The sequence below is a fragment of the Centroberyx affinis genome, unplaced genomic scaffold (genome assembly GCF_046629955.1).
Source record: "Centroberyx affinis isolate AG114_WGS23_722 - 3 ecotype Tasmania unplaced genomic scaffold, CSIRO-AGI_Caff_v1 ptg002285l_1, whole genome shotgun sequence".
NCBI classification, from domain to species: domain Eukaryota; kingdom Metazoa; phylum Chordata; class Actinopteri; order Beryciformes; family Berycidae; genus Centroberyx; species Centroberyx affinis.
Genome location: NW_027280562.1, coordinates 187,936 through 204,885, shown reverse-complemented (window position 1 = coordinate 204,885; position 16,950 = coordinate 187,936). Strand labels below are relative to the sequence as shown.

Below are 16,950 nucleotides of genomic sequence, written 5' to 3'. Positions count from 1 at the left end.
AAACAAAATCTAAAAAGGTTGCTCTTTGCCTTCCCAATGTGAAGGCAGTCCGTTTCTATTTGTTTGTCATTTTTTGTGTGGCAATGATTTTCTCATGTTGGGGGAGTTTCCAGCGTGAAGTTTTTTGGCTCAAGCTAAATCCTATGAGGAAGTGATGATGATGATGACGAAAAATGATTATTACGTTGATGATGAGGATATGATTTGGTACGTCTTCACTATTTATCGCGAGTGAATCAGCGGTCGAATGAATGCGCCCAACTGGATAGTTCTGCATTTAAAATGCATTGCAAATGTATTGTACCTTATTTGCATTGCAATGCACTTTCTTTAAACACATTTTGCAAATAAAATCCGTACTTCTGCAAACGCACGCACAAAAACAAGCTGGTTTTGAAATGCAACTCTCGTTTTCAACACCATACAAGTGTCTTGAAAACGCATCAAATAGGTAATGTACTGACACATAGGATGGAGAATAGAATGTATTAATAGATGTGTGACATTTCCAGTTGGGCAGCTCTGTCCTGAATCCCAAAAAAACATATAGGACGAGACTATTACTCTCTCTCTCTATTCTGCTTGAGTCATTCAAGCTTGGTTTACACCCCTTTTAGTAACTCTCTCTTTACTCACATTCACAGTAAAGGACCTATGGCCATTGTAATGACATGATCACATAATAAACTATGGAAATCAGCTATAATATTGATGTAACTGGCCCTTACACGACAACCCGGGTTCTGCCAAATGAGCGTGAGAACAGTAGCATGAACCATCGAACCAGATGCATGATGGGAACTCTCCCTCTGAGAGGAACTTTTTCGCAGTCACAAAAACTTAAGAGGTGTGGCGGCTTCTTTTTGATGTCTTTGGTGTTGTTATGACAGTTTGATATGAATTGGAAAAATACTCTTGCACTGATGTTAAGAAAAAAAAAACGTAAAAGAAAATCAAACAAACGAGCAAAACAAAAATACTTTTCCTATGTTCCAGTGAGTGCAATGTCCAGTTTCAACCTTATCAAGGAGTTAAAACTTGTGAGAAAAAAATATGAAAAAATAAAAATGGTTTCAATGTCTGTTTTCAAAATAAAGCAAATGTGCCAATTACCATCATAAGCTGTGGAGTTTGTTTGAAGCCACTTCAGCACTGAACACTGTATTGCAGAGGAGAGCAGAAAGTATCATGCACCAAATTTACAAAAACTAACAATTAAGCATTAGTTTACACTGGGATAATAGCAAAATTTAGGGAAGCATTTGTATTTCTTTTATGTATTTCAGTGTAAGTATTTAATCAGTGTAAGTAGCAAACTAACTGACTCATAACTGTTATAACTCATAAGTGTTCATAACTCCAGTCTCGGTATGATGGCAATCCTTAAATAACCTACTGAGAGAGACTGCATGTTCACACTAGCCGGGAGTTAAAATGGCACCCAAGACAGGGCGTGTCAGAGCGAAAACTTTTTCCGCTGCAACGGCGGTGAAGCAATTTACAAGGTTGAGTAAAAACAAAATAAGTAATAACCCCGAGGCCGACGCTAACCGCAGTCTCAGGAAAGTTGCACGACCCTAATGCTAATCAAGCCAACGCCGGAGTCCCTCCTCGGATGTTTCGGCCTCCCTTCATGGACTCCGCTGAATAACTGAACGCTGCTGTGAAATTGCAGGATTAGGATTTCAACCGTATGCATTTATTTATCCAGGGAGGGTTTGCTGAGCAGGCAGTCGCTGCTTCACATCCACACAGTTCAACTCATTTCTTCAAGAGGTTCCTTTCGCCGCCCTTTCTCCCCTCTGCATCACATCCACTCTCCAATATCTCCCTGTTCTGCTCGCTCTATTATACGCTTTAAGTTGAAAAAAAAAAATCCCTTCCACCGCTCTCATTTATCCAGAATCCTTCTTTATCCATTATCTCTCACATTATCATAGGCTCCCAGGAGTATTGCTAGTAAGAAACTATGACTCTGACCCAGAGGTGGGAAGTAACAAATACTTAAAGTTACTGTACTTAAGTAAGTTTTTCAAGTATCTGTACTTTACTCAAGTTTTTCTTTCACTTAAGACTTTTTACTTTAACTCACTCAATTTCAAAAGAAAAATCTATACTTTCTACTCACTACATTTTCAAAACAGACTTGCTGCTCTCTGGGAAATCATCAACTGATTTTTTTTATTTATTTTCCGCATCAGACAGCTTCCATCCCGGAAGCAGCTGATCGAGTGCCACCAAAGTGACACCAACAAAAAGGAGGGAAAAGGACAGAGAGAGAAGCAACATGAAGATGAGAAAAGCAAGAAGAGAGTAGAGTATTATGAGTATTATTAGAGTATGTCAGTGAAATCACCTGCTAACCAGTTTAGTTAATTAGAAATGCCTTTTTTAGAGGACTACATTTACTTTTATACTTTAAGTAAATTTAAGACCATGTGGCTACTTTCATACTCTGACTTGAGTAAAGGATTTGAACTTCAACTTTTACCAGAGTATATTTTTAGATGAGTATTTGCACTTGAGTGAGGAATTTGTGTACTTCTGCCACCTCCGCTCTGACCCCTTTACTCTCGGGTGATTGTAACAGTAATCTATCAAATGAAGCTCAGTCTCTCTGGATAAGACCGACAGCGACAGTAAATGACTTAAACCTAAAATCTGCTACTTTTAGCCACCGAGCAGCTTCCCCTAGAGCAGTGGAGGGTTAAGTGCATTGCTCAGAGGCACATCGGCAGCAAGCTGTTCGAGGGAATTGGGAGCGTTACTCATTTTGCTTTGAGCTGGAAACCCTCCAGTCGCCAGCCTGCTTTCCTAACCTTTGGGCTTCTGTCTCCTCTATTGACCAGCTTCAGAGCAGCGGACCCTTCCACTGGGAGAGTCAGGCAGTCTAACATGCTGTGGCTTCTGTGTCTTTGTCCTCATTCTCACCAGATACCGCACAGTACTTGGCAGGACCATGTGCTGGTGTGTGGCGACACCTTGTGGAGAAACAGTATACTGCAGCGTGGCTTGCAGTATGCGACAGTTACCATGGCAGTACGCTGCACAGCGGGGACAGTGGTGCAGTTTAAAGTGCCGGTGCCATATTGATATTAATGCGGTGCTGAAACAAGCCTTACCTCCCATCGGTGACACCGAGAGTGAAACGGTGAAGAGCAGAATTTCAGTTGTTTCTGATCAGAAATGTTAACCAGGACAAAGATCTCCCCCAGAGAGAACGTAACAATACATATATTATTTTATTTGCATGTTACACGGTGATCAACACAACAGTACCGTTAAGATTCCGTGTGTTCCAAGCGTTCTCCAAAAAAGAGCTTACTTGCCCCGACATCTCAAGTCACATTCAAATACAGAACATTGAATTCAAACAACTTTATTTTGTGTTATGAACATTTTCTCATATACCTTCATTACATATCATTTTTTTTTTAGAAACTGACTGCAATAACCTTATGCCATAATAAAGTAAAGTAAAATCGAAACAAAACGGGACATTGCTGTGTCATATTCCATTGATTGAATCTGGGTTTCCCGTGACAAAGGGAGGGAAGTACAAACGTGATAGTTACATTTGTTGTTTCAACTTGAACGGTTGAGTTGTATAAACAGGATCTTGTGGATTTGCTGACTTTACAACATTCTACTGTAGAAACATCTTATATACACACATAGGAGGAAAAGGGAAAAACAAAGCTAAATTTGAAATAGAGGGTTACGATTGTAACCATAGCTTAGTGGAGAGTGGATGGTTAGCCGTTTGGCCAACTCATAATGTATCTCATGCCTCATGTTGGAACTTCTCAGAGAGGTTAATAATAACAAACTGAATCGGGTGAGTACACACACACACATACATAAGCCAGTTTTGTACAGTGAAGCAATGGTAATATTTTGAGGCAATGCTCAGTCGTAAACGAGGAAACTGCATCTACAGTCTATAGTAGATATCCAGTTCTGTCTATAGGGGTTTGGTGCTGTGTGCATAGGCTGGCTGTTGGTCTCTCTATTAGCAAAGGATGGACAGTATTCCTTCATCCTCTCGGCTTTATGGATAAGACAGAGCACCATCGCTTTTCTATGGGTGGTCTGCAGACCTACGTCAATTCTTACAGCTGTTTTTAACCTGCTTGGACACCCAAATGAGTGGGGTTTCGCCTCACTCTGAATTGAATGCGAGAAAGTTTAGACAATCATGGGAAAGTATTCCAGTCAATTTAGCATACTTTAAACTAAGCAAACTTAGTAAACAAGCTTGAATTGCCCTAATGCGGTAAACTCTACCCATCTGGCATTCCAAGCAGCTTAAAATAAATGCTGAGAGTAATTTGCAAATGCAATTTGACCCTGCTCTGGTAGTCTGGTGCGGTCTCTGTAGATACTCCTCCAGCAGAAAAATACACATTTAGTTTGGCTGAAAGTCTGCCAATTACTGCCCAAGGCCAGCCTCACTGCCCTGAGGTTTTAATGTGACACACAGTGAGACAGGTAGACTAACTGGAATAGACATTATACTGTAGCAACAGACTGTTCTCATGCAAACTTTTACTGCTTCGCCAGAGCTTCCAGATCATTCAGACTCTTATTACAGTAAGAAGATAACTGCTGATGATAAACTAGCATCCTCAGGTACGGGCAAGCGGCAAAAGAGCCAGCAGAGATACCTATGTAGTACAAAACATCAAGAGTCAAGTTCACCCACACTGTAGTGGGTTATTAGTTATTTGTTCAAAACAAATAGGAAAAAAAGCATGTGTAAGCTTATTCTCTAGAGTTGCTTCCAGTTGATTGGAAGATGTTACTGTGTTTATTTTGTGATTGATAGAGATGATAGAGATATTTAATCGTTTATGCCTCCGCACAGATTTGATTGAATCGTGGAATCAGTCTCAGTCTCTGCACAGCACTAACAAATACTGTTTCATCCACACGAAAAATTAGACCGGATCACATGGCATCATCAACACCACAACGTCACACAGCCATGACCTCAGAAGCAGTTACAATGAAAAAACACTGGGAATAAGTCTTTAATGTATGACAAGGATGACAGTAATTACACGTGTACAGTACTGCATGGTCTCAGCTTGGTCATTGAGCAGAGCGGAGACACGTACGCACATCCAGTCTAGGAGCTGCGGGTCGGCGGTGGAGTCCACACAGTATTAGTCACCTTAGGTCACGAGAAATGGCAAAAAGGCAGCTAATAGTTTGCCGTTTTTTTTTAGCGATTCTCTTCAGCTGGGTCGTCGCAAAAGCAATAACCTGTAGCCTATGCTGTATGCTGAAAGAATGACACTGTTTGGAAAGGTGTATTTCGTCTTGTGTGTATTACAAAATACTGACTGTCAGTCGTATCGGTTTTACCACTTTGTTCATAAGGAGAGAAACGGTGGGCAAGGTCACTAATCGGACTAACTACCGGAGGAGGTTTGATGAGAAAAGGATTCGTCGGGACTCTTAGGGTAGCGGTGTACAATGGTAATACATTGTAAGGAGCCAATCAGCACGCGGCCTTGATGGAACAATTGAGAGGAGTGAGCATTCAGTATCCATCTTGCCCGCTCTCATATTGCATCCCAGTTACTGAAGTGCTTTCGTTCCATGACAAGCTGGATGTTATATTCCATTCCCTAAAGTGTCACATAACCCAGTCATCTCAAAGTGAACCATAACTGCACAACAACATTCTTCTTTTTAGGCTAAATCATTTTTTTCCCCCAAAACATTATTCTCTAATTTCACATGATAGAGCAGGGTCGCCAAATTTAGGAAAATCTACAAGTTACTCATCCTCGACAAATTACTAACCTATTCAGAAACATGGACACATTAAATTTGTCTTTTCATATATAAGGACATCGGATTCAAGTATATATACACAATGAAACTGAATGAAATAAAGACATAGAGAAAAAGAAATAGAAATAAACTCAATCTCAATATATTATGAATTTGCTGTATCATTTCATATGAAAACACATACCTTTTGGAAAGAGAAAAACTAAAAGCAAGTCATTCATTGGTGTCATACATTTCTATCCCAATTCCAGCAGTACAGGAGCATTATGGTATTTCATTGATACCCAAAACTCGTCAACTAAAAGCAAACACTATATGTGGTTTTACATATATGTAGCTAAATGCAGTGCAGTCTGCGCTGGAGCAGAGTCGAGCTGCACAGTACGGTTGGTTGGTCATCAAACAAGCAACATACACTGCAACAAATTTTTTCGCTATTTCCTCTTGTTACAGTGGCGGAACAAGTTATCTTATCATAAAGAAATACAAAATTTGACTATGTACAGTACGCATCATTGTCACCTACTGTGGTTTGCTAAGTGAGAGTCCTGCTGCAGGGAGGAGGGTTTTCTTTTGGAATAAAGGCGAGTGGTTGCCAGGCCACTGAACGAGGATGTAGATATCCAACAGCAGATGAATTTGTTTCCTAGGGTTTGTACTCGGTGTGGTTTTAGCTCGACAGGACCTGACTCTATTCTAGTCCCTGTGCGTCCTCGATTTCAACGATCCAGGCTGCTGCATCGCACAAAACAAGGTCATCGATTCAGGAGATATCTGACTGTGTAGCTAATGCTGGATGTCTGTTTCAGTCTAGTAGCATCAGGTTATGGTAGTATAGACATTAACAAGTATATCAAGCACTAATCTCTCTCAGTAATGTTACAGGATCGGCTCACTGGCTGCAATATGTTCCCTTTGACCTCGGTATGTGTTAGTGTCAAATCTATACGTTTTTTTTATTGATATTTGGCAGATACTTTGCTTGTTTCTCATTAATGCACTGGTTAAATGGTTGGTTAAATCTAACGATACAATTTCAGTTATAGTAATGCAACTATGGGAGTAAGAGGAAATATACCTCATGTCTTCAGTACCTCTAGAGACACGTGATTGTGGACGTCCCTTTAAGGCGGGGCGCCTCTACTTCCACACCCATGTAGACGAGATACAACAAATCCCGAACCCAGTCCAGACCCCAAAGACGAGATTTAGCAGAAACAAAGAAATACATACGAATTAAAAATAACAATGCAATTCTTTAAAAAGAGCACTGTTTGCTTGTTTTGTCCTTCATTATTATTATTATTATGATTTTTTTTTCTTTTTCTTAAAACTTATCATTTTATTCGTAGCCCGTCACATTTCTTAATATCTCTAAGCAGTGCTTTTTCGGAGCACATTAGGTTTTTGTCGTAACACAATGCAAACAGTCTGGGGGGGGTGGTACAGTTGGTAATAAGGTAGCAGTAAGGATGTCGGTGGGTTGGAGAAGGAGGAGGAAGGAGGGAGGGGAGGAGGCCAGTGGAGGAGGAGGAGGAGGAGGAGGAGGAGGAGGGTGGTATTAACACTTGAAGAAAAGGCAGGCGAAGCAGGCCAGCAGGAGCCACAGTGATTGAGATACACAGGCAGAGCCGTTGATATCTCGACCTGTCCCAGGTCCTGCAGACAGACAGAGAGAGAGAGAGAGAGGGAGAGAGAGAGAGAGAGAGAGAGAAGAGTTTGTGTGAAGTTTCAAGGAAAGTCAATGCAGAAACACAGACCCAGGATTGAAATATTGGCTTGTACTGTATAATTAAATCACTTTCCTGCTCCTGTCTTGTTAAAAAAGGCAAAATAAACTCCTTGACCTTTTTCCCTGGCTCTTTTCTTTCTTTACCTCACACTTTTGCATTGTGCGCAGTGCTGCGTGACTTTTCCAGCTCTGATTGTAATTGGGGGAGTCACTGAAATCGACTCCTGCACTCCTGTAGATTAAACTGCATTTGGGGCGGCTGTGTATGCGGCACATGAAAGAGTACGCAGCGGTAACCTGTTCATGAGGGAACAGCCTGAAGCTAAATCACACAAAAGAATGGTGTGCTACTAAATATCAGACTGAAGGTGAATTATCCAAAAAATATGACTATCCAAATCCCTTGATTAGCTGGATGAGAAATGGCAGAATAGTTGACATTGTGCGTATGGAGCTAGGCCTTAATTCCCACCATTTTGATTTTAACAAGCAGAAGTATGAGGAGAACGCAGAACGTCAGCCCTGGTTGGACTCCCTTACAAGTCACACACTGATGATTGAATTATCCAGATTACTGAACGCAACAAAGGATGCCAACTGCCAATTTTAGGGGTTTAACAGAAAAGTAATATAATGAATTACTGCTCCCAGGGGGTATTAAGCCGAGTAATAACATTACTTTTGAAAAGAGTATCGAGCCAACACTGTTCTGCAGACGCAGCAAAATGTGTTACACCTATTGTCTTAGCACTGAGCTCTCCTTATTCTTGCTTGCTTGTAATGATGGTGATACAGATTTATGAATAATTTTACTGCAAAGATTATATGCTTATTCTACTTTTGCACTCACTGGCAGTCGCTCTGGATCAGTAAATGTCTACAATGTAATGTAAATGATTGAGTTTAGGTAATGAGTTTTTAAGAGAGTAGTCCATGCAAAACCATGAGTCACTGCAGATGTCATTTATGAGGTGTGGGTGACATCTGGTGGTCATGGTGAGGTATTGACTGCTTTGCTATTGTGAAAGTGTGGAGATCGTAGAAGAGGCACAAGCAGGGCCAATAGAATAAGAGTTTTAAACCTAATACAGGTGCATTGGTTCAGGAGTGGCTGAATCGTTGTGAGTAGATTCACTTACTGAAGAGTAAGATGATGGTAATCAGGATGCCTGGTCTTTTAGTATGGGGTTTAGTGGCTGGGAAGTAGTTTGTAGTGCACCACACTTTACATTAACTATCATACAGTATACTTCCAAAGCAATGGACGAACACCATCTTCTGATATTTTAGCTCCACGCTCGTAATACTTTGAATATGAAATGACACGATGATTACAAGGTTAGAATGCAGACTTTCAGCTTTAATTTCAAGGTTATTTTCAGCTACATTGGATTGACAGTTAAAGGAACATAAAAAGTTAAACTCCACTCCTTTTTGTACATGATTGTTCCATTTTAGGCTGCCAAAAGTATTTGGACTGACTGCGATTCTATTCAATTTTGAGTTTCTATTGACTTTAAGTGAAACCTATAAACATCACCTGACTCCAGATATGTCACTGTCAGGCTCTCTTTCCAGCAATTTCACTGCATTTCCATGAGGACTCAGCCGCAGCCTACACTTGGCTTTAAATCATTCTGGGGCAGTGTGGAGTACATGATTGGTTAAATTGCTAACATTACTACAAAACAGGGTTTGAGTACGCTCTTGCTACAGAGCTTAACAATAAGCACACATCATTTCAGCAGTTCCTCCTACAGATTTTCAATGAAGTTCAATGTGAAATTTAATTGGAAGAAAAAAAAAACTGCTAGTCATTCATGCCTACCTTGACGCTCTGCAAGAACACAAATATTTGGGGTTGATATTATCATACCAGACGCTGTGACATTTCACATTCAACACTTTTGCTGAGCGTGTGGCATGAGATGCAACAGTAAGGAGTAACAGTAGTATTTGGGGTGCTGTATACTTACTGGAGCTGACATTTTGGATGCCAAGTCTGTTTGTACCAATAGTTAGGTGTATGTGATAACAGAGCATATTTGGGATGGTGTCTACTCACTATAGAGGAAGAGGCTGGCGTTCTGGATGCCCAGTCTGTTCGTGGCCACACAGGTATAGTTTCCATAATCCTCCTCGGTGACGTTGGCAATCATAAGGATAGTGGTGGTGCCAAGGATCTGGATATTGATGCCCTGGGCATTGGACAGCCTGGAGAGGAGAGGCAGATAGAGTCACAGCCAATTAAAACACACTGCAAATAATGAGGGTGAGAGGACTTGAAGCCAGAAAGGTGATATTTTGGGCAAAAAACTGAATTAACAAACAACAACAAACAATATCCAACATTTTAATTGGATGTCAATAAGAAGGGAGTATGCACTTTGGTTCTAGTTCTAGTAGTTATTCATAACCTACTTGTGTTTCTGGCTCCAACAACTTAAGTTAGGACTGAGCATCAGGCATACAGCATTATGACACTCATCAGAAGGTGGCTGGCAGGTTTCTTAGGTGTTTCTCTATGTGGTGTAACATCCCAAACACACAACTCTGCTCCTTCTACAGCGCATGTTGCTATGAAAAATATGTTTCTGTATATCTCTTCATGTTAGAAACTACTCAAAATAACAAACACTAATTTTGCCAAAACCTTACATTTTGTAGTATGCATTTGTTTTTGTATAAATTCCATTTTTTTCTCCTTGCACCCTGAGTTTCCCCTTAAATTTCCTCTTAAGTAGCTTCAAAATTAGATTTTTTTTTCCATTCTGCACGACAATGTCACATACATATTCTGTATCTGCTCGTTCCAACGCTTCGTTGAAGCTATAACACGCTTATTATTCAAACTCAAGCTACCATTTTGTTATGGCGGCACCATTACATCAAATGGAAAACATCTAGATGTTTGTGCACTATTTTATACACATGTCCCTTTAACTCAGCATGACAAACTTGGTGTCTTTGGAAACCTTGCGTTCTTGACTAGAATGTAAAATAAAGTTCTGTGGGTTTGAACAAAGCTTGAACTGAACACACAGAGCCTGACTTCAAGAAACAGCGTGTTGCTGTCCATACTTATGTGGCTGACCGTTCAATAAGCTCCATGACACACAGCTCTGTGATGTGGTTGCTGATGTCCTGGAGTTACCGCCTGGAGAATGAATGTAGAACTAGATATAGAAGACATTTAAAGGGCTTCATTCCAAAACTCTATCAGCTAAGAAAACAAAGGCGTTGGCGCATATTAACCACACAAATTATCTCAAAAATGGACAAAAAAAAAAGAAAACTTTTAATAGACGTTAATAGCTGTTCAAAATGTCTCTATTATGTAAGTAAAGGTCTTTAGATAGCTAATAACTTCAATTATATTCCATAATGAGTTTTACTTTTTTTTGCCAGCAGTCATTTTGCAATAGCAGTCACTTTCATGTCAGCGAACTTTCTGAGTGTAGGCGTCAAACGGCAGATAGGCCTACATCATTTTGGAACAACACTTCTCAGCGCTTTTCATGCACAGTGATGCCGCATCATTACCGAAAAGCGATGCCCTGACCTTTGGATTATGTGGAGAGAAAGGGAAATAAGAGACAGCTCTCAGTAAGCAGTGTCACTGTCCAGGCTGTGCATTTCCATTTTCATTTCAGGCTTTTAGAGATTTAATGACTTATAATGAGCACAACATTAGAATAAACTTAAATTCCATGACAAAAAAGCCAAATAGTAAGCTGTGCGAAGGTCGTAGTCACAGTGATACTCCTGGGTCTCTTTGATATTTATGTGTAATTTCGAACTGTAATATCTCTAATTCGACAATTTTACTATAAGGATGTTTTCTTTCATAACCATAGCAGATCTTATTCTGTTTTTGCTGTCAAACAGGCAGTGGGATCTTTGTTATCAAATTTTGGGATGAAAAGTTTAGTATGCGGCCGAGGCCCTAGCCTTAACCTCTGGGAGCTTTAATGACCAGCGGGGCTTCTGACAATCAATTATGTCAACCTTGAACCCCTTTCAGAACAAATAAATCAATAGAATTTGCTGACATAGACTGTGTACCTCGGTGATGAACTGTTCCTCACATCATCGCTGCTAAATAAAAACTTTTAACAGTGCGGCGAACTTAATGGATTCCGCTTGTTCTAGGCTGATTGAGCGCTTCGTATCATGGATAAGGTGAAGTTAATTTAAGGTGCCTCGACTTAATCCTGCTTAAGTCCGGGTAATGTGGTAATCCGAACTCGAGCGGGGCAGCGGGAGTTTATGCTGACACATACTTGGCTGATAGAAAAGAATTAGCATAAAAAGGAAAGCGCACATCATGGCACAGCATAATTTAGCCCAGCGGGGTGCAGGAACTTGATAAAGTGCTGAGGTCCTTCCCATAGGGACACCTTGGGCAGAGTGTGCGTGTGTACGTGTGTGTGTGTGTCGCCTAACGGAGGGCGAGCGTGCCAACAGTGGCCCCACTCCATCTAAAGAATACCCCCTCCAACGATAAGGCCCGGCAGCAAATATATTCTCCTGTGTGTCTTCATGAGAAGTGACTGTACTATTAAACAGGACTATCTGCCCACAGAGCGAGCTGAGAGACCTAGATACCACACAACACTACAGAGGCTCCAAAGCATGCAGCTATTTTTACTATAGATTATAGCGTATGATTGTTTTTGCTATTGCAGGGGAATATGAAGCTGGAGCTGACCGAAGCAGGTCAGAAGAGATGCAACTCCCTTCTTTTCTCCCTCTAAAGTTTGGGTTAGAGTTTGGTTGGAGTCTGACTTTATTTCAAAATAGGTTGTGAGTTCAACGCCCAGCAGCACAATAAATAAAGAACAGCAAAACTGGATCCCTGGCCCAAAAAGCTGCATGGTTCTACTTTTCTCTTAGCATTTACTCTGGGAATACTGCTTCGACATTTTGGCTGCTCATTTTAACTTTTAACTCATTGGCAAGCTTCAGCCCAGAACATCTCGCACTTTTGATTTCAAGTTCATCCTCGAATATGCCTGTGCCTCTGCCAGCTTCATCTAGCATACTGAGCCAGAATACATTATCAGGAATGCTGGCAGAAATAATTCATGTGTACCTTTTTTTTTTTTTTTTTTTGCAGTGTAATTTTCCAAGTGTTGTCATCATTAAACGTGGCATCCATCTTCGCAGACAGAGGGCAGTAGCGGTCTACTGAGTGGGTTTGATGTTCACCTCAATATACACGGAGCCACTCTGTAACCTTACACCCTGGATTTGAATGATCTGACCCCTCCATTCAGTGGAGGGCAGGCGGAGTGTGCGCTGGGTTTGCAGTCGCAGGCCAGCAGAGATGGAGGACCGGAGCAAATCATCACACGGACAGATTTGATTCTGTAGCGTGTGGGAGCATCTAAAGTAGGTTATCACTGCCACAGAGAGTGACAGGCCTGTTATGATTCAAGGCTGATGATAAATGAAATCAAGCGGAGAGTCCTGCTGAGACTTGTAACCCAGGAATGATTGAAAATGGTCGGCCGGCTGTGACAACAATCATGTATCGGCTGACAAACCAACAAACATATCTGTCTGTCACATTAGCTGCCGACTCACTTTGGGTTTCCCATGTTACAAACATGGATGGAGTGATAGACTGTACAAGCAGCTGAGTGACATCCCCGTTCAGAAGATGGCTTTGTAGATAAACACAGTTTACAGCTAGTATAAGAGGTGGGTGGTTGCTTCTGCAAACACATTTATAAAGATGTAATTAATGTAATGAACTATGAGGAGATCATAACCTTAACTGACATCCATAATACTGCACAATAATATCTCTGGGCTCAATTAGAGTTGCAGCTCCTCCTTTGCAGCATCAGCTGAAGTTAACATTAGAGAATTATCTGAGAACAAAAAAAAAAACAAAAAAAAACAAAAAAAAAAAAACAACGCTTCACTTTCAATTCAATCAATTCTGGAAGTGGATTTTCAAATATTCAAAACCTGGAAATATTTTGCCATGAAAAGATTCTCATAAAAAAATAAAAAATAAAAATGGATAATGAAGACACTACCGATTTCATACGAATTACAGCTTGATTCACATTTTGAATTTAATTGGATTGACTTGAAAGTGAATCTACCCTAACCAGCCACCCAGATCAGTGAGTTCTGGTTTTAAGAGCTAAGACATCTCGTCATGCAGTGCCATTAACAAGGAGAGAGAGAGAGAGGAAGCAGAAGAAGCAGGAGGAGGGTCCTGATCAAAGAACCAGCCAGGTAGTAGCAGCGATCAGTTATGAACTGCGGGCTAGCTGCTCCGGGATCATGATGGATCACACTCTACTGAGGCTAATTGGATCTATAAGCGCCACGGAGACCCGCGGATCCTGCGGAGGCAATCTCACCGGGAGATGGCGAAGTCAATGATGCTGTGTAGTTAAGGGGATGAATTATGTTCCATCAGGTGAGGGGGTACACCTTTTCACATGGACATAAATCTAGACATAGGATAGATAGTAGCGTAGTTATGTGGGTTCACCGGCATGCTTCTCTGCTCAGGGGATAGCAGGGAGAGGAGAGCCATGCGGCGTTAGGGCCAAGTGTGTTTGAAGTGGTTTGTTTGAACTCTGGAGTGTTTTCCTTCTTTACTTCAGTTTGTTTTAGGCAGGTGAGAACGATGACATTCGAGACCGCCTGAGTCTCAATCCTCTAACAAGAGAACGGTGACACAATGCAAACCGACTACAGGAAATTAACTCAAAACACAAGGGTTTATGGGTATAAAGAGACGGATGCTCATGCTTGGAAAGCCTAACATAACAAAAAGAACCAAGGGCAAACTTCAGTCTGGACTGAAGCTCATATACTATTTCTTCATGTTTTCTTAACTGATATGAACATCAGAGAAGGTCAATTATGGCCTAAAGTGACAGGGACTGGAATCAGTTTTGTTTTGACTCCCCCCCTGCAACCAAAACCTTGGCGGGTTGACAGGTTACCAAAACTACTTGTGAGTCCATGTGACTTTTGGATGCAAGCACTGGTTCGATTGTAGAAAAACACAAAATGTAACAAAGTAAAATTTTCCATTAGGGTTCGGAGCAGTGGGAACAAACTGTAGGCGTGATCGCACCCTTAGAAATGACTCATGCACTCAACTGATTGTCCAAATTCAAGGGTGTTTGTTTTATATCAGTTGAAAGTGAGTCAGTGGAGTAATCCAATAGCATATATAGAGAGAGTATAGAGCATATGCTGTTCGTGCAGAGCTGCATCTGCTCTTTGTGTTTCCAACAGGGATTTAAGAGCAGCCACTGATGAGCCATGTGCCAGGAAGGTTAAACTGATTAACAGGAAAACAAGTGCAGCAACAAGACCCCACCTCGACAATCAGGTAAATAAGGCACAATAGGCTACGGCGCATTAGCTTTGATTCTTGGGGAGGGGACTATAAAATTAACTAGCCAAGCAAGGATAAATGATATTATTATGGTGCATTAACATCATCATCCAAGGAGAAAGTGCAATAACACTTTCCACTGACGCAGAGGGAGAGGGGGACCATGCAGAGGCGCTCAGCCAAAATCCTCCAGGGGACAAAACAACCGAGATAGATGGAAGGAGGAAAAAATTGCGGAACAACAGATAATGCAAAAATATTTCAACGACCATAAATCTTTTCACTTCAAGCACCGCCGTGATAGGCCTATTACTTTAGAGACCATATCTGTGATAACACTTGTGCCACTCCTCCGATGTTTCTCTCCCCTTCTTCAGAGAACTTTTACTGCTGCAGTCGGGGTAAGGAATGGAGTTGCAGATTGCGGAGCTCTACATGTGCAGTTTCCTTATCATCAGCTGCACCATCAAAGCCCTCTACTTGGGTGGCGAGCTGGCTGCGGCAGCGGCAATCTCGGGGGTTATTAAATGACAAGTGTTGGAACGGAGGGACCGGGTTATCATCGCCTTTGAATGTCATCACAGTTCGGTCCTCTTCAAGTGTTTTCCCCGATTTCTGCATGACACTTAAATTGGTGCCTTTCCAATGAACACCCGAGCCTGGTCGTATTATATTTACATTTTGCAATTTCACATGAGCGAGTACAATGCGGCGAGCTTACTTTCCATTTCACTTGAATTATGAGTGATATGAAAATGGGGTTACCTTTGTGGAAAAAAATAAAAGACAGTATGAATCACATGCAGGAGTGTACACCCTATCTGTTTCTCCCTTTCTCTTTTCAAAAGAATATTTCAGAATCCGCCGCCATCTTTCATGCTAATGTGCGATTAACAGCGGAATAACAGCCTAGTGAGTGATTAAGTGGGTGATTAGTCATTATCAAACTACACAGATGATGTCATCAAATTAACATTGGGATATGACAATGGAATCGTTGTGAGGGCCCGCTTTGACAAAGAGAGCCAAGGGAGAGACAAGGAAAACGCACAAAGCATTGGGTAGAGCACAGAGAGATAGAGCAGGCTTAGTGACAAAGGATGGAGTGATGAAGGCAGCGAGCCGCTGCCAAGTTTGGGAAATGAGGAGGAATCAACTCAGGACAAACCATGAAGAAAGCTTCTGACCCTGACCACTTCAAACAGGCCTGCCCATGAAAACAAGGACACACAGTGTTATAGACATGAAGCAGCCTACACTGTTCAGCAGTGGTGCAGAGAGGAGGCGGGTGAACGATCCTGGTTCAGCGTTGTCTGTAGACACTGCCATGCCTCTTAACAGCCACTGGGGGCAGATAGGCTAATGAATGAATGAATGAATGAATGAATGAATGAATTAGTATGTGACTAACCCAGATTCACTAAAGGTTTGCGCAGGTAATAGCGCAAACCTCACCCAAGATTTCTCCCATTTTTTTCCTAATAAGGTTTTCTTAGGAGTTTTTCCTTGCTTGCATTGAGGGTCTAAGGTTGGTGGTGCTGGGTAGGCTAGGCTATCTAGGTCAGTGATTCTCAACCTTTTTCATATCAAGCACCCCTAATTTAGTCCACATTAGGACCACAGACCCCCATTTGATGATATTATTTCTCTCAGACCCAAATCTGAGAATATTTTTATTGTTAGATATGATTTTGTCCAGTATTCCATGACTATCTGTATTGTAGGTGGAGAGATAACAGTGAAACTATGATCAAAATAGTCATTCTTCGACATTCTCTAATAACTTCTTGTAAATGAAATAATGCTGAAGTTTAAGAATTCATCAATTTGCTGGAGACCCCCTGGAACCCCCTCAAGGACCCCTGGTGGTCCCCAGACCCCATGTTGAGAACCACTGGTTATGTATGCTTGTCATGCCTCTCCAACATGCTATTTTGTATTTTTTGCTTTTTCTTTTTTTTGGCTTCCTTCTATTTTATTTTGTTGCATACTGTACTACATCATTTTGTTCCATGATTGATTGTTGATTAGTTAA

General features: G+C 41.2%; 1 protein-coding gene across 1 annotated transcript in view; it reads right to left on the bottom strand.

The window, feature by feature from the left end:
• Positions 1 to 7,366: 7,366 nt before the first annotated feature.
• lsamp (limbic system associated membrane protein) overlaps positions 7,367 to 16,950 on the bottom strand; it is a 166,162-nt gene continuing 156,578 nt past the window's right edge. The window contains exons 7-8 of the mRNA XM_071532930.1: positions 9,603 to 9,751; positions 7,367 to 7,464 (exon numbers count right to left, since the gene is read on the bottom strand). Coding sequence (XP_071389031.1) covers positions 7,367 to 7,464; positions 9,603 to 9,751 — 247 coding nt within the window. The remainder of the gene's footprint in view (positions 7,465 to 9,602; positions 9,752 to 16,950) is intronic.